The 16824-nt window shown below is 56.8% G+C and overlaps 2 protein-coding genes and 2 non-coding genes across 7 annotated transcripts in view; all 4 read right to left on the reverse strand.

The window, feature by feature from the left end:
• Positions 1-1313: 1313 nt before the first annotated feature.
• RPS17 (ribosomal protein S17) lies at positions 1314-4775 on the reverse strand. The gene is made up of 5 exons (XM_059824049.1): positions 4741-4775; positions 4345-4496; positions 3821-3926; positions 1992-2057; positions 1314-1438 (listed from the first exon to the last, which is right to left on the reverse strand). The coding sequence occupies exons 1-5, from the start codon at positions 4741-4743 to the stop codon at positions 1358-1360; spliced, it is 408 nt and encodes a 135-aa protein (XP_059680032.1). The 5' UTR covers positions 4744-4775; the 3' UTR covers positions 1314-1357.
• LOC132318058 (small nucleolar RNA SNORA71) lies at positions 3296-3425 on the reverse strand. Its single transcript, XR_009484277.1, has one exon. It is a non-coding gene; the product is annotated as a small nucleolar RNA SNORA71 (small nucleolar RNA).
• Positions 4144-4271, reverse strand: LOC132318057 (small nucleolar RNA SNORA71). Its single transcript, XR_009484276.1, has one exon. It is a non-coding gene; the product is annotated as a small nucleolar RNA SNORA71 (small nucleolar RNA).
• A 2296-nt stretch (positions 4776-7071) lies between the features above and the next one.
• Positions 7072-16824, reverse strand: part of CPEB1 (cytoplasmic polyadenylation element binding protein 1) — a 41395-nt gene continuing 31642 nt past the window's right edge. For 2 of the 4 annotated variants that reach the window (XM_059823877.1, XM_059823878.1), the window contains 9 exons: positions 16234-16460; positions 14349-14598; positions 13927-14040; positions 13733-13822; positions 12584-12720; positions 11160-11358; positions 8436-8530; positions 8101-8181; positions 7072-7182 (listed from right to left, as the gene is read on the reverse strand). In XM_059823877.1, the coding sequence (XP_059679860.1) occupies positions 7072-7182; positions 8101-8181; positions 8436-8530; positions 11160-11358; positions 12584-12720; positions 13733-13822; positions 13927-14040; positions 14349-14598; positions 16234-16460 (1304 nt within the window). Of the gene's footprint in view, positions 7183-8100; positions 8182-8435; positions 8531-11159; positions 11359-12583; positions 12721-13717; positions 13823-13926; positions 14041-14348; positions 14599-16233; positions 16461-16824 lie in introns of all 4 variants that reach the window. The other 2 variants (XM_059823876.1, XM_059823879.1) reach the window with 2 other exon arrangements.

Here is a 16824-nt window from a genome sequence, read left to right on the forward strand (position 1 = left end):
TTATTTTACCTGTCAGTCTGCGTTCTCCCTGTGTTTTAGTTAAATAGTGAAGAGATTGGTGGTATTGAGCTGCAAATTCTGAGTTAAATCTCTGTAGTACTTACGAGGATTTATAAATCACCCCTGCTTGGTTTATCCTGACTGCAGCTCAGCACATTCAATGTGTATTTAAATACCTGGCTACATTTATTGTAAACATTTTCTTCTTTAAAAAACTATTTAAAACAAATTCCACAGCAAACTTTCTCCCCAAAACACAAATCCTTTGTCTTTTTATTTGTGCTGGGGGATTCAAGATGTGGCTGCAAATGGTAGTTTTCCTTGGAGGGACCTCTCCTGCAGGGAGAGGGGAGGAGTCACCCCACAGCACAGATGCACCCACCTGTGGTACACGCTCACCGATGGTACCCAGTGCTGTCGCGGGGCTGGCAGGACAGGCAGGGGCTGGCCCCAGATCTACCGGGCACGCGGGGAGCTCTTGTGGGTTTGCAGAGGTTTTGAGCGCAGGGCTCCAGCCTTCCCCTATGCAAAACCCACGTCGTGCTGGAGCCGGTCACGCAGGCAGGGAGGGAAAACCCAGGGACCTGCGGCCGGCCGGGTGGCCAGGAGCGCCTGCCCTTGCCGAGGGTGCCCTTGCCCGCAGGTCGTGGTGCTGGATGCTGCCAACAGCCAAGGCGGAGACCTGTAGGTCTCCTCTGCCTCCAAGCAGAGCCTCTGCATAGCAGGACAGGAGTTTCAGGGGGGTGAACCCCAAAACTCTTCCATGCCTGTTGCACCATGGGGAAATTGTTGGATGGAGCATCTTGCTGCGGGCAGGACAGCACAAGCCTCACCAGGGCCTGTCTCCATCCCCAGACACAGCGCTGTGCTCGGCTGGGTTCGCTCCCCTCTGAGAAAGAAAACCAGAGATAAGCTTTTTCCTTTCATTTAAGCACTTCAAAGTGACCAACGCTGTTATAAAAAGCAACTTTTATTCTGGCACAGCATGACCCCCGAGCTGTCCACTCAGAGGAGGCGCAGGCAAACCCGGGAGGCGCTGAGGGCAAAGAGCTCTGGCAAGCTCCGAGGAGCCACCACGGTCATCCTCTCCCACCGCCCCGAGAACAGGAGAGCCTGTAAAATAACAGCTTTGCACCTCACACCCCAAACAGCTAGGAAAGAACCCAAAAAGATGCCAGCAAACGTGAAGGTGTTGAGTCCTCCTTGCCCTCTGAAGCCTCGGACACCCGTATCTGGGCCGCGGCACCCCGAGGAACCAGCCCTCCCTCCTCATCCCTGGGGACGCAGGCTTCTAAAGACCAGGCAGGCTGAGATGGTTTCCTCACGTTTATTGGAAAAGTGACATACAGCGACTGACTCAGAGCGCTCCTCGGGGCGTTTTGAAGTTCATCCCCACCGTGGGCTGTGTCACCTGCAGGTTGGACAAGCTGCCGAAGTCCTGGAAAACAGCACGGGATTGGGATCGGTCATACCGCCCTGCCCACCGTCCACACCCGACCCCACCGAGGGCAGAGGCAGATTCCTCGCGGGAGGAGAGCGGGAAGCGTTAAGGTGCTGTGGCAGCACGAAGGGTGGATTCACATCTCCAGAAAGAAGCGAAGACAACCACCCCGCTCCGGAGATCAGCTCATTGGTGGGGGGAATCTGGTCTTTTTACGGGCGAACCCCCTTCACCTCCACCCAGCAAGAGCTGACGAGGAGGCCCCTGGGTCAGCACCCTAGGGTGCTGCGGGAGGAGGGAAAGGCAAGGAGTACACCCAACCTGCTAGTGGGGTCCCGGGCAAAGCCACCCTGCCTCTCCCCTCCCAAGAGCCGTACGGGAATTAATCCGCCTGCAGGTCCCAGGGCAGAGGGATCCCCGCCACGTGCCCAGAGTGTTGAAGCCTTCAGCCAACACCATCAAGCCCCTCGGGGTCCCAGGAGCGCTGCTGGGGACACGCCGCCAGCCTGGCAGGGTTACCCCGGGCAGGGGGACAGCTGGGGCCACTCACCAGGAGCTTCAGCATTTCCTTGGTGTCGGGGTCCACTTCGATGATCTCCTGGTCAAGGGCAGAGACCTGGGGACAGAGGAGAGATGGATGCAGTTTGACGAGGCCCCGCAGCCACGTCCCTGCTGCCACCGGGGTGTCCCCACACATCCACTCTGGTGCCATCCCACCGCAAACAAGATCTCGCTGCCTGTCATGGGGAAGGGCTCCAGCAATAGACTGAGCCAGGAGGACCCTGATGGAGTCCATCTCTCCTGCCAAAACACCACGAGAGGCCATCTGGCAGCAGAGAGGCTCCACACTGCGAGAAGAGCCTCTTTTACGGCCAGTCTTCGGAAACCCGAGGCCTAACCAGTTCCAGGCCAAGGCTGCCGAGAGGAGCCATGGTCAGGTCGACAACTGCACCGGTCCCGGTGGTCACCACCGACAATCGCACTCGTCCTGCGACGCGAGTCCCCAAGGCCGGAGCCCAACCACTGTGGAGCCAGACAGCAATGCCGAATGACCACCTGGGCCATCCCACCCCCAGGACCTGAGGTCTCCTGCTCTTTAATCCCAGAACAACCTCCTCCAACCCTCTCTGGACCCCAAACCTTGATGTCTACACGTTTCCATCCCCAAGAAGCTATGTCACACCAGTATTTTTGTAAGAAACCACAAGCGACGCAGGTTCAGCTAATGCTGCATCGACAACTACAGCACGGACACGCCTTCCCGGCTCGGGGTCCCTCTGGGGGTGACCTCTCCCACCACCACCACCTTGTCCTGCCTTCGAGAGGCAGCTGGAAGGTCACTACATGCAACACACGGACAGTCGCCCTGGCCGGTTCCTCCAAGCCTCCGACACCAGCTGTGCAGGTCAGCACTGTGCTGACACCCAAAATCTGGGGCCTTGAGCAATCTGTGAGAGGATCTGCATGGAGCTGCCGGCGTTTCACGCATCATTTCTAGCTGCTAGGAGTGAGGGAGTCAAACGGAACCCTGGTCTCTTGTGGAGAGCCACATCACCTCACTTCAGACTACGAAACCAAGGCGGCAAAGCAGCAAAGGCATTCCTGAGGCAGATCTCCGAGCGGGGGTGACAGCGCCAGCCCGCCTTACCGCACTGCCGAGGCTCCCGTGACATCCTACCACTGTACCTGTTCTTCCCGCGTCATTGCTAAAATAACCTTGCCCGTAACCAAACCCCAGCACCAACAGTTTAGGAGAGCAGAGGTAACAGAACCGAGCATTTCTGTGCAGCACAGAAGTCAGCAGCTCTACCAGAAGCCGATCAGGGAAATCTGGAAGAGGGGTGAGAAGCGCCATGTCTGAAGGCTACAAGGTTTCGGAGCGATGGGATCGAACCCAAACATGGGAAACGCTTTCGGAGCTCCTCTCCCTGCATTATCAGCCACCGGGTCACAGGTGAGACCTCCAGCCCTTGCAAATGCAGGTTCAAGACGAGAGGGGGTCTCACCAATTCCCCCTCTTCAGCGACATCTGCTGTACAGCAGGTTTTAAGCCACTCTGAAATATCTTCCTGCACCCCATCAAGTTCTATTTTTCCTTATTTTAAGTTCGGAAAATAGAGGAGGGGTATCATCTGCCGACCGGCAGCAGAGTCAAAACGCAAGAAGTCAGCTGCTCCTCCCACCCCAGGCAGCGCTTTTTGAGGGAGCGCCCCGATACGAGGCCAAAATCCACCTCAGCCTTCTGCAACGCAAACCCTCCTCAGCTCCTAATGGCTGAGGTTTTGTTTGAAAGGAATTTGGGGCCACTAATGGGGAAGACAACTCTAGGCAGGACGGACAGACGCCAAAGCGGGCACTCGGGCGCAGACAGAGCCTTACCTCGGGGACGTAGTTGTCCCTCCTCTCCCTCTCCTCCTCCTGTAGTTTGATGGAGATGCCTCGGACGGGTCCCCTCTGAATACGCTTCATCAGGTGGGTGACATACCTGTGGGGGACACAGCACTATCCAGCACTTCCTGATGCTCCCAGAGTCTGCGTCTCCCTTATCCACCCTCGCACTCCCAAAATCGCGGCAGGCTGAGGAGATGGAGCCCCCGTCGCCAACCCCAGTGCTGCCCCATCGCCGAGGTCCCACCGCCGACCCCGGCGCTGCCCCACCGCTGAAGTCCCACCGCCTCCAGGGAACATCCGGGACGGAGAAGTGTCCGACAGCAACAGGGTTTGGGAGGGGACAGACCCCCCCAAACACGGGAAAGCTTTCGGCGTTCCTCTCCCTGCACTATCGATGACCAGGCCACGGGCGAGACCGTGATCACTTTCGAATGCAGGTCGGGGCAGGAATTCCCACCCGTGTCCAGACGCCACGCACCGAACCGCGCGGTTCCCCCCGCCCCGCGTCTCACCCCGCGATCTTGTTCCGCAGCTTCTTGCTGGGGATGATGGCGATCTCCTCGCACACCCGCTTGTTGGTGTGGAAGTCGTTCCCCAGGCGGGTGTAGTACTTCTCGATGATCACCCGGGCGGCCTTCTTCACCGTCTTCGTTCGGACGCGTCCCTGGGCGGGTGGGAAACGTCGGTCAGGCCCCGCCGGAGCCCCACGGCAACCCGGGCCCGGCTTCCCCCGGGCCGCGGCCCCTCAGCAACACGCCTCACCCCAGCCCCGGTCCCCCCTTCCCCAGGCTGCCCGGCCCCGGCCCCAGCCCCTCTCCCCTCTCCCCGGAGCCGCTCAGCGCCCCGGGCGGAGCGGCCCCGGCGGCGGATGGCGGCGGATGGCGGCGGCGGGCGCTGCCGGGACCCACCATGTCGGCGGCGGCCGCGGAAAGAGAGCAAAGGATGCCGGGAGGCGCGCGGGGCCGCCGGGAGCCCGCGGCGCCCACAGCGCCCCCCCGCGGCGCGGAGGACGTCTGCAGCGGCGGGCAAGGGCGGAGCTCCAAAGGGGCTCGGTCCCAGGGGGCGGGGCTCCGAGGGGGCTCGGCCCCAGGAGGCGGGGTCTGCGCGCTGCCCCGGGTCCTAGCGCCCGCCGCCCGCTGGCACCGCGTCCCTCACTGCCGCAGGGCGCTGCGGGATGGGGCGGTGCCCGGGCTGCGGGGCCTGGCCGGGAGCCCCAGGGCGCGGGTCCTGCGCTGCAGCGCCCTCAGCACCACTCTGCTCCCCTGGGCTGGAGCAGCCCCAGCGCAGCCAAGGAGGCAGTTTTGGGGGAGCAGGTGCCCTGGGTAACACCAGCTGGTCACACCTGATGGAGGACAATACAGAGCACCCACAAACTCACACCAGCCATATGGGGGGCTGGCCCCATGGGAGCATCACCCAGCCCCAAAATGAGGGGGGGCCACCCCAGGGTGGTTGCAGAGTTACTCACTGCAGGAGTGAGGGGGAAGAGGAAGGAGCCCAAAGCCCCACCTCCAGGCTCATGGGGCACCCAAGGGTGTCTACTGCCAGCAGCCCCACTGCACACAGGAGCCCATCTCCCCTCTCAACACCCCCCCCCCCAGGGTGTCACCCCTCCACTACAGAGGGTGGGAATGCACCCAGGGGGTGGGACACTCCACTTAACCTCATTAACTTGCTACTGTACCTCAGGGTAGCCCCTGAAGGAACCTTTGGTAACTGGTACCTAAAAATGCACCTTGCAGAGAGCCCCCCCCCTCCAGCAGAGTCACCTACAGCATCCGTATGTTCCCCACCACACCAGGCTGAGGCTCCGCTTCTCACAGCTGTTCCAACACTGAGCACTGAGGATAAGAGACACCACAGCCCTCAGTGGGGTAGAGATGTCGCACACAAGCAAGGACCACAAGAGAGTGGTTTTTTTTGCTGCAACGTGTTTATTATGTGCCAAAAACTACACCACAGCTTACTCCACGCGTCTGTAGGAGAGTGCAGTCTTGCCTGCATATACTACAATGAGGTAGAGACTTCACACACAGCTTCACGAAACCCCACAAAGAGCAGCTGGGATATGCAACAATGCAACATCAGCTCAGCAGGAAAAAAAAAAAGAGGGAGAAATTATGACACTGGTTCTTTGGCACACAGCTTCCGATAGAGGGGAAAGTAAAAAAAAATAATAATAATTAAAGTTCTCAAATCCCAGCAGCAGCATTTCAGTCGACTGCACCATTACTCCGTACATTTCGTAAAGGAAAGGAAAAGTACTTGTCCCCTCTAAGAGAAAGGGCTCCTATGAACCTTCATCTGTCCACCGAAACGCAGCCCTTTTTTAGCTAGTTACAAAAGAAAAGTTAAGTCCTGTGACTTTGTGATTAAAAACCTCTATCAACCCCCCTTAAGTGCAACTTAAAAAAGTGCAACAAACTATTTAAAACTATATACAGCAGCTCAGAGATCGTTTATCTGGTCCAGTTTCAAATCCAAAAAAAAAGCCCGTCCTGTTCTGTTGCAAACCCCTCGATTTACAACTTTCCACCAGCAGCCCCCAGACACAAATTGCAATAATGTTAAAAGCTGCCAGGAAAGAAAAAAATCTCTCGTTTCAAACGACTTAAAAACTGTTTAAGAGTGTAAAAAGGAACTGGTAAAAACCCTCGAGCGTAAAATATGAAATATGATTTGGTTTAAATGAAGAGCAAAGTCTCCTTGTTGTTACAGTAAAAAACGCCAGCTGAACATTCAGTTTATGCCGTTCAGATGGGGGTTAAATGAATGGAAAGGCACTGTATGGCAACTGCAAAAAATGGAGCCAATGAGACCTGCATTATTACCATCAGTATTGCAAGGAATGTAAAAAAGCGCCTTTAATAAATAAAAAAACCTAGGTGAAGGCATCTGCATAAACACCTTCTCAACACGTGGCCCTTTTTTTTTTTGCTTCTCGTCAGCAAACTAGGAACCAAAGTCTGGGAACTGCAGAATCACTTGAGGGGCGCTCCCCCCCCCTCAAAAAACCCCCAAACAAAACCCGACAAAATTCACTGTGCATTAGTGCAGAAACAAAAAGACCAGCAAGTGCAAACGTGAATGTAAGATTTTTTTTTCCCCATTAGTCCTCAGGAAGCGCGTTCCCAGCCTGGGTCTGGCACCAGCAGGCACGCTCGTGCGCTCTCCACTTGGCAGGTTAACAAAAGGACTTTCTCCTGCGCCTGCGGCAGCCCCCGAGCCTCGGCGGCCTCTTAGCTGGAGTCTCTGTTCTTCTGGTTGCGCATCAGCGGGCGGTGGTGACGCAGGACCTCCATGGAGTGCTGCCAGTGCCAGCAGGAGCGACAGAAGTACTTGAAGCAGATCTGTGGGGAAAGCAGAGGGGCAGCGCTGTGGGGCAGGGGTTTCAAGGCAAGGCAAAGGGACACTGGCCTGTCGGAGAAGTGGCATCCCACCCTTCCCCAGTTTTGCAGCCCACAAGCCCATACCAGCACAGCTGATCTTTGAAGCAGAGGGAGGGAATTCCAGCAAGGAATTCCAGCAATGCTGCCAGAGGGCATGTTGTGCTGAGCTTCCAGCTTAAGAGAGGTTTGAAAAAAATCAGGATCTGGGCACTGGCTAGAAGAATCCTCCTGGGGGCACTTGCAGGCAGGGGCTGCAGCCCCTCTGCCCGACACCTGGGCAGGGACAGGGGCAGGGGCAGCAGCCGGGCTCTGCCAGCACTGGCTGCACTCCCACCGCCATCTCTCCCAGCGGAGCAGAGCGCACTGCTGCTCATCTCCCATCCAGACTCTGCGGGAAGCTGCCGGACCCTGGCCGAGCAACTTCACCCACAGTGAGTTGAGGTCAGCTAAAGTCCCCTACATTTCAGGCAGCCCCAAGACCCACTGCAGGGTGACAGCACTCCAACTTCCAGCTTGTCACAGTGGGCAGAGCAGCAGCCTCCCCTCAGGGGCAGCCCGCTGCACAGGGCAGGCCCTGATGCTCTGGCACAGCACCAGTGGAGCTGCGGCATCCCTGGCTCAAGGCAGGGTGGAAAGCTGCCTTTGCCTCCCGGCATGCACTGGAGCTGCCCCCCAGGAGGGCTGCACCTCCTCCAAAACAAGGGCCCACCCAGGGCTCTCGCATGAATGCTTCATCCTCCCCGCTCAGTAAGGGACAACAGGCATCCCCAGACAGTAAAGCGAACACTGATGTGGGCAGCAGAGCCTGCTCCTCCTCAAGGAATCCCCCCCAAGCATGACAACCAGGAGCCAAACGCAGCTGGCGGGGGAAAGCCTTACCTGGTCTCTGCAGAAGAAAGGGCCGGGCTGGGCACTGCAGACTTGGCACATGGAGTCCTCCAGGTACGGGTCAATCTGAACCTGCAAGAGAACCAGGTAGTGGGCACGGAGTGGTGCTGGGGGCAACTGCCCACTCCCTGGGCAGTCCCCGTGGCACTGACCCACCACCCTGGGTACCCCAAATCTATCAGCAGCACCCCTCATAGCAGGCAGAGCAGCAGTTCACCACCTCCCTCTGCCTCCACAGGGACACACTACAGGGATCATGGCGCTCCCAGCAGTGCCACCCATCACACAGACTCAGCTCCCTGGGCCACCCCATCAGCTCCACTCACCTTTTTAGTAAACTTGGTAGTTTTGATTTCCACAAACGCAGCGGTCACTGCCTTCAGATAGCTGCGCTGGTTGTTAAAGGTGACACGGCCAGACCCTGGAACAAGGCGGACCACAAATGTTAGACTGATCCGGCACCTACAGCGGGAACTGGTGGAGGCTGAGTGTGAGCTGCTGCCAGCGCCACCCCTTCCCCGGGTGCAGTTCAGCCACCGGCAAGGAAGCAGCTTTTGCAGGGAGACCATATCCAAGGCCTGGCAGCTCTGCCTGACTCCCTCCCCAGGCAGGAGGAAAGCACAGCAGGCAGCTGGGAGCAGAAGGGCTCTTCCCCAGACACCTCCAGGCTGGTTAAGATGTGGGCCTACGGGCAGCGGTGCTCCCAGGTGGACTGGCAGCAGCCAGCTGAGGGCAGCACAGCAGTGGGCTCCATGCCCACACCTGAAATAAGCCGGTGCGGAGACAGCTCAGCAGCTTTTATTTTAAGCCTCCCACTCATCCTGGAGCCTTGCATTTTGCAGCTTCATTGCCAGTAAGCAGCATTCCTGCACCACTCGTTTCCAGCCAAGTTTTGTTAAGCTCCAGGAAAGCATATCTGTGCTTACCTACGGGTTTCTTTTCTTGGTGTAAGGGGAGCTTTGGCTTTTATGAAACTGTCCTGGCATACTGGCAGACAGCTAGAGCTCAGCTCACCACTGACAGCCATAGTGCAAAGCATTACCCAGAACCCACCCACTCCTCTCCTGTAGCATCACACAGGACACAGGCTGGAGGGCCTGGATCTGGTCTGGGGTTACACTGTGCACAGGAATTGTGGCTGCACTCAGAGGGATCCTGAGGGTCAATTCCAGCTCCTAGTGGGACCCCCAAAAGTTTTCTGGGCAACAGCTTTCTCTCAGACCAGTTGATCTGTGTCAAAGGTAGCTCCTCATAACTACAGCCAGACACTGATTTCTCACACTACATGCCTGCAACAGGATCATCCTTTACCCAAGATGATTCGGCACACAGTGGTCTTCCCTTGAGGAGCCTTCTGCCAAGCCAGGGCCAGCAGTCAAGCAAGCCTGAGGCAGCATCTCAGCACAGGAGATGCTTCAATCAACACTAACAAAGTCAGGGTACAGTTAGTTACTGAAATTGAGTTCATACTTCTGCAACTTTAAGACAACTTCAAGGGTGGAAGTGCCAGGCTCCTGTTGGGACCCAGAGGTCTCACCTACTTGAGGGAGCAACTTGGGCTCTGCATGAAGCCACAGGAGGTTTTAAGGTCATGCTCTAGGAGCTCCCAGTGCCAGCACACAACAGTTTGGTGTGCAAGACTTCATCCGAGGTCATACTAAGAATTTGTTTAAAGTCTCTACTTCCATTCCCAACCCCTTGGGACCGTCGTCCCCCAAAGCCACTTCAGTGCTAGAGCACCGCAGCACCACAGGCATGTCTAAACCCAAGCTTGAAAGCTGTCCAAGGACAGTGATGAGCAGACGACAGCTCTGTGCTACCAAACTCTGACATTGTTCCTGCCTGGCAACATGCAGGAGATTCACAGTCCCTTCTTAAGTACACAGCTTACTGCAGCCTGGAAAGCTGGTCCTCATGCTCAAGCTGTAGGGTTTTTCCCACACAGACCAGTAACCTCAGTGCTGCCGCCTGGCCCATAAAGCCACCAGGGAGGTACAGGGGACATGCTGTGACTTGTGATGTTTCAGCTCCCGCGACATGCGTGGCAAGCACTCCATTCCCCTTTGGGAGGCTGTCTCAGCAGGGCACAGGGACAGGGATGCTCTCCAGGTTACTATAGGGGCTGCACTCATGACCTGCCCTTCTCAAACACACGGCCCTGTCTGGGAGGTGGGACCTCAGAGGCTTCATCCTTTCCACCCACAAGAGCAGAGTAGGTCTTACCTGACCAGAGGTCATGGTTCAGGGCAGCAGCTTGAACCATGGGCAGCAGACTTGCTGCCTGCAGCAGTTTGTAGTTTCAGCCCCATCAGAGGAGGGGAGTGCTGTTCAAGAGTCACACTCATCCCCAGCAGCTCTCTGACCCAAGGAAAGTTGATGCCCTGAGCTGAGGTGGACATGCCGTAACCCAGCAGACCCACTCGGGAGAGCAGGGGAAGCCTCTCCACTTGTGCTACCAGCTGCCTTGGAAGCCCAAAGCAACAGCGTGCTGAAGGGGAACCAAACAGGCCAGTGGGGACACGACACTGCCCACAAGTGCTGGTTCAACTGAGCTGCCCACAGCCCTGCCCTGTTCCTGCTGCCCAACAGCTGGCACCTCCCCAGCAGGAAGGGCCAGCAGGTCTGAGTTTGCCCTGACAGACAGCAGAAGCCAGGGCAAGACCCACAGCTGTCTCTGCTCTGGGGATGGAAGAGCAGCTAAAGCAGCATCTAACATTGACAGCACTGAACAAGGGCAGAAAACCCTTCAGCAATGCCTAAAGAGGTATTAAAAACCTCAAGCTGCTCTGGAACAATCTAGGGCCTTGCAGTTCCCAGGCATGCTGGCTCTGCCAGCCCTCCCGAAGGCTTGTCTCACCTCCCCACATCCAGGAGGCGAGAAGCATCGCCTATGGAAGAGGCTGGCTGGACATCTGCTCCCAGAGCACGCGGAGGCAGAGCCTGGCACCCTGGGCAGTCTTCCCCACTGAGGGTCCAAGCAAAGGGCACTGCTGCAGCCACCTCAGAGCATGCCGTGGGTGACTGCTGATCCTGGTGGGATCACCACTTACCGATGGGATACTTGTGCTTGTCCGTGTCGATGCCAGCATAGACCACCCCTCCAAACAGGTCATACATGACAGCTGCCAGGGCCTCTGCGTTCAGCATCCCATGCAGAGCCCCCACAAACACCGTCTTGCTGGGATCAAGCCGCTGCGACGGACTGCGCACAAAGTTGCTGTCTGCCAGCACCCATGGGATCACCTGCACCTGAAACCACACACAAGCAGGTCAGGTCAGCCAAGGGCCTGCAAAACCACATGCTGTGCTGCTCCACAGTGCTCTCAGCTGACAGCAGAAGCTATCCCAGACCCTCAGACTTTACCCCCAGCCTCAAAATGTCACTTTGTTATTGCTGGTCAGGATCCACGTCCAGGGCACTACAGCTCTGGAGCTCCAGACACCTCCAGAGAGCCCACACGGCCCCTTCAAGGGAACAAAAACCAACTGCCACACTGCTCTGCTTCCAGCCAAACTGGAATCCAAAACACTGGTCCCTTGGGGCTGGCAACCAGGAAACAATCCACACACAAGTGGATTTTACCTACTGCCTGCACCTATGTTTACAGCCCAGTCAGATGCCTCCCTGCACAGAAGCCTGTTGTTGGCGGAGATCAATGAAACAACGCATCCACTGCCAGTTTCGACAGGAGCTTCCATCTGCTAGACAGCTGATACAGGGCTCCGAAGGGGAGAAACTTCTGCCAGAGCTAAATCACCAAGCGTGAAAGTGCTGCCAATAGCCAGACACCAGGAGAACTGTCTGGAGTGCAATTAGTTTATGCCCATCTAGATAAGAGCCGAATCTCAATTCTTTGACTCCAAACTCATGCAGCAGTACCTGACTTATTGCTAAGGTCCCCCTGCACTGGAAGGCCAACCTGAGCCTCTGGCAGCCTCAGCACCTCCACCTCCAGAGCACAGGTCAGCAGCCAAGGCTGCACTGGGGAGCAGCTGCAGTTACAGCTGTGGATCCAAAATATCTGCCTGCGGTGAGCGTGAAAGCCATTTGTTCCGCAAGCAGATGAGGTCTAATAAAGCACCAAAGGGATCAAAGTCTGTCTCCGCAAGCAAAGGTGTGCTGAAAGAAGCACAAAACAGTAAGATCTTCTCTGTTCCTGTGCTCCCTTCCAGGTAACCGAAGCTGCTCAGCTTCATGAAGTCAGGGTCTCCCACAGATCCAGGAGCTCCAGGTCACAATTCCTGACACAAGCTGTTGTGAAGGATGTAAACACAGACCTGACCCTTCCCTCCTTGCCTGCATCCAGCCCTACCACAGGAACACAAAGATGGCCAAGAGCCAGTTTGACTCCAGCTGCTCTGCTTCAGCCCTGCTTTCCTGGAGCAGAGTAACACTGTGTACCCCTGTGTCTCCAAGGATCTCATCAGCATCCCCTGCTGTCACCTTTAGAGCTACTCTCGTGGGTCTGCTCACCTCTTTGCAGCGCATCCTGCGGCTGGACATCTTGAAGTAGTATTCGCTGAGCCCATCAGGGCTCAGCAGGTCCTGGGAGCATGCCTGGAGCAAAGCACGCACAGATTTCTCCGACTCAAACACCAGGTAAACATATCCTTTAGAGGTGAAGGGAAAGAAACAGTTAGAACCGCAGCGGAGGAGAAACAGATCATCCCAGTTTGCAGACACCCTTAAAAATCACTCTTGGATGCCACCCAAAGTATCTGCACTGCATCTCCCTTGCTGTCCCCAAGCCCTTCTAGGAGAGGGCAGCAATTTGCGGCACCTGCCCCAGCAGACTCTACACACAAGATCCACAGAATCTGGCCACACTGGGAAAGAGCCTGAAGTCAGCATGGCACAAGGGGGCTGGTTGCCCACATCCAGTGCCATCTGGGCCACTGTCCCACACACAAAGCCACATCTAGACATGACAAGTGGGCACCACCAACCTGGCCACAGCGTGGTCTGCAGGAAAACAGGCTGTGCTTCACATTTAGGATGTATCGGCCCAGAAATGTAAGTTCAGGGCTTTAAAATCACTTCCATCAGTGCCAGCCCTCTGTACCTCGCATTTCTCTGGTGACTGAACGAGGCCATTAGACACCACCGAGCCTACAAACTAGTCACTCCTTACCCCGTAACTCGCTACTGCTTACACAACACATCAGCCCAGCTACTTCAGACAGGATTACGCCCAAGGCGCTGCTCGGCTCACCAGTCCCCACAGCCTGCCAGCTTGCTGCGGACACACATTTAGATTCACCGCATGCGCTTTATGCCAAGGGTGCGCATGCTTTGGGTGCTGGCACTGGCAGTGGGGACTAGCTGCTATCACCCCGCCCAGAGCAAGACAGCCCCACGTGGGGCTCCAGAAGCACCAGAAAGGGTTTCCCCCCACCCCCCACTTCTGCCCAGCCCTGCTAGGGACAGGTGGGGACGCCAGGTTTGAGGTGCCAGTGCTCTGCAACCCTGGTGCTGACCCAAGTGAGAGCGGGACATTTACCCTAGGGTGCTCTGTACCATCCAGTCACCAGCATGCAGCTGTACCATCCCAGCATCCGTGCTGTAACATAGCATGGGAAAAAAGTAACCCTACCGTGTCGCTATTACCTTTAGGCATATTACCTTTGGGAGGGCAGCGTGGGTGTTTGCCATCCTTACCAGGCCACTCCACACTCAGTGAGCCAAAAACACGGAAGGTGTTGATCAGTCCAGCTACAGACAGAAGGAGAGAAGTCAGCGTCCCCCAAAAAAGCTCTGTCCTACACCCTCCTGATGTCAAAACCCAAGGCCTCAGCGGGGGGCCAGGGGCTGCTCACCTTCCGTAATGTCCCAGGGGACTCCTCCTAGGAACACTTTGCAGGAGTAGACAGGGTTCTTGTAGTTTCGGGGAGGCAGCTGCCCACTCCAGGTGCAGGTTGCTTCATTCACAGCTTGGACAAGCACAAGCAACACTTAGTACAGGACCATTTACTTCCCATCGGTCTCCAAGCAAATCCCCATATTCCACAACTACAGGTTCAGCAGAGCTGCAGCAGCGACAGGCAGCTGCCCAGACAGCCTGCCTGTTTTTCTGCCAGCAGGCAGACCCAGAGTCAGGCTTCTGCATGGAGAAAGGTCTCATCTGCTGCAAACTCATGTCCAGCCGCATTATCTGCGGGGAAGCCTCCTGTGTGCCCTCCCAGAAGCACAGGGCCATCACCATGCACTGAAGCCTGCTGAGCCCCACCATCCAACTTACCTGCTGCTTGCCTATGAAGCCTGGCTTCTCTTTCGATACTAAAGGGGTCTTCTGGAGAGTCCAGGAGATCCCAGGAAGGCCACGCAGATGCTCCAGGCCATCTTTTCGATGCACTGGCTGGGGAGGAAGTTACTGCAGCCAGGGCAGCTTGATCTTGATCCAGCCGGGACCCCACTCCCATCTTTAGGGGGTCTCTTGACACCCCACTGAGGGGCAGGAAGGGCAGAGGGGGAGAGATGCGAAGGCTTGACTGCGAGAGAAAGTCCACATTAAAACCCAGCTTCTGAGTTAAGAGCACATAATAACTGGAGGCTATGCATCATGCTGGGGCCCTGCCTTCACCCATGACAGGAGAAGGGGCTCTCAGTGACCTCCTGTTCTCCCGAGACCCTCTGAGGGCTGGCTGAGGCAGGAAAGCAGCCATCTCACCTGTCCCAGTAGCCTGATGGGACCACAGTTTCCCTGGGCAAGGCCTGCCCCTGCAGCCATTTCCCACTGAACCCATGCCAAATTATCATCAGCAGGGATCATTAAGCAGGAGGCACCTTGCAGACCACAAAGCCAGCAACTACCCCCCACCACAGCCTCAAGGACAGCTGCCACCCCCAGGGAGCACCAACCACCCCATGAGGAGCCTCTGTTTTGCTTCAGGCCCTGCCTGCAGCAGGCAGGGCTTGCCAGCAGCACCCACGAGCTCTGCAGGCAGCCAACTGGCTCTTGCCCTCTGCAGACTAGCTCCCAGGCCTGCCTGACCAGGGTGTGGGCTCAGCTGGCTGCAGACCCGACTGCTTGCAGGTTTAACATGCCTCTCCCAGGGCAGAAAGAGTAAAAGCACGGAGTTATAAAACAGCAGGGATGCGAGACACTGTGCAGCTTAAGAGTGCCAGCCGCTCTGCTGATCTAGCCATGCCCTGCTGCATCACAGCCACCCACACCAAGGCTGTGCTGGGGAAGACCTGACCTTCACAAACAAGCCCATGCGGCCTGCCATCCTCAGGGCCCAGGGTGCTGCACCTGCTTACAGCACCCCTGCTTGAGATCCCAATTCTCCAGGGTGGATCATAGGAGAATCAACTCCACATCAAGCCAGCCAGCTGTGTCCTTCACACCCGCCTCAACACAGGGGTCAAGGCCACAGCTGCACCACAGCAGAGCCAGGAGCAGCTCAGTCCTGGCTTTAGCCTCAGGTCCTGAGGACGAGCCATGCAGCAGCACCCACAGAGCTGCCTGGAGCCAGGCTGTCCTGCTGGCACCCAGAGCTGCCACTCACACTGCAACGCAGACCCAGCAGCACAGACTGGGTCAGCAAGACAGGCACTTGCCTCGCTCGCTGGCTTCCAAATTTAGCTATGCTTTAGGGAACAGGAGCAGGCTAGACCCAGTTTGCTCTAGAAGAAACAGCCCTGAGACTGAGAAGTGCAGTCAGCAAACAGGAAGGGCAATGAAAGGCAGGGACAGGAGCTTTGAGAAGCCCAGGCTGGAGTCTGGAGGCAGCTGTGCTGACCAACCATCTCCCTGCTGGGATCAGGGCACAGACACCCTCCTGCCACACACCAGCTCAAGCACTCAGACCCCTCTGGGAGCTACTTTAACCCATTAGGGCTGCAGGCACAAAGCCAAAAGACCAAAACATTATTTAGAAGGAAAAAAATGTAAGGATAGTGCTAGTTTGTGCCAAAGGAGGACTGCATAAACAGCCCTTCTTCCAAACCCCAAGCTGCAGAGCCTCACTGTGTCACTGTGGGCATGACATCTCCCTCCAGCACTCCCTTCCCTTCCTGAGCAGGCAGGGCTGCAGCTTGAAGCCCCGGACAGCTCTCCTGTGCTCCCCAGCAACAGAGCAAGACACCAGGAACCACAGAATGGGTGCAAGACTCAAACTTACAATCAAGTCTGAGAGGTGGTCGGAGCCAGAGCTGAACCCACTGGTGTCTGAGTCCGAGGGGCTGCTGGAGCGGGAGTCCAGGAGGGAGCGGGAGTCCAGGCGGGAGTTCCTCAGCGTCGGCGTGGAAAACTTTTCTGACAGGTCCGAACCAATGGGGTCTAGAGGCAGGAAACCCAGCGGGGGCTTCCCCAGGACGTTCCCGAGAGGGTTACTCAGCATGCTGAGAACTGCAACAGAGAAAGCCTGTCAGTGCTGCAGCATGACACACCTCCTCCCCTCCTGGCTGTCACGGCAGAGCGCCAGGAGGGTACTGGGCTCCTGTCAGCCCACAAACATCTTGTCGAGGACGTGGCATGTCTGGCAAGTACCAACTCTCTGCACAGTTCTGGAAGGGCTGCATGCTCTTTGCCATCAATTGCAGCACAGTGCTGCACAGCTGGAGCCAACAGCAGCAGCCTGGTGTGGCCAAACACCAAGGGTGGGTTACTCTCCCAAGCTTGAGATCAGCCAGGAGATCCCACTTCATCTGGGAGCAGAATTGGAGACCCCACATCCTGGTTATGCACCTCATACAGGTGCTCCAGACAGGCC

Source organism: Gavia stellata, chromosome 13, assembly GCF_030936135.1.
Source record: "Gavia stellata isolate bGavSte3 chromosome 13, bGavSte3.hap2, whole genome shotgun sequence".
Lineage (NCBI taxonomy): Eukaryota > Metazoa > Chordata > Aves > Gaviiformes > Gaviidae > Gavia > Gavia stellata.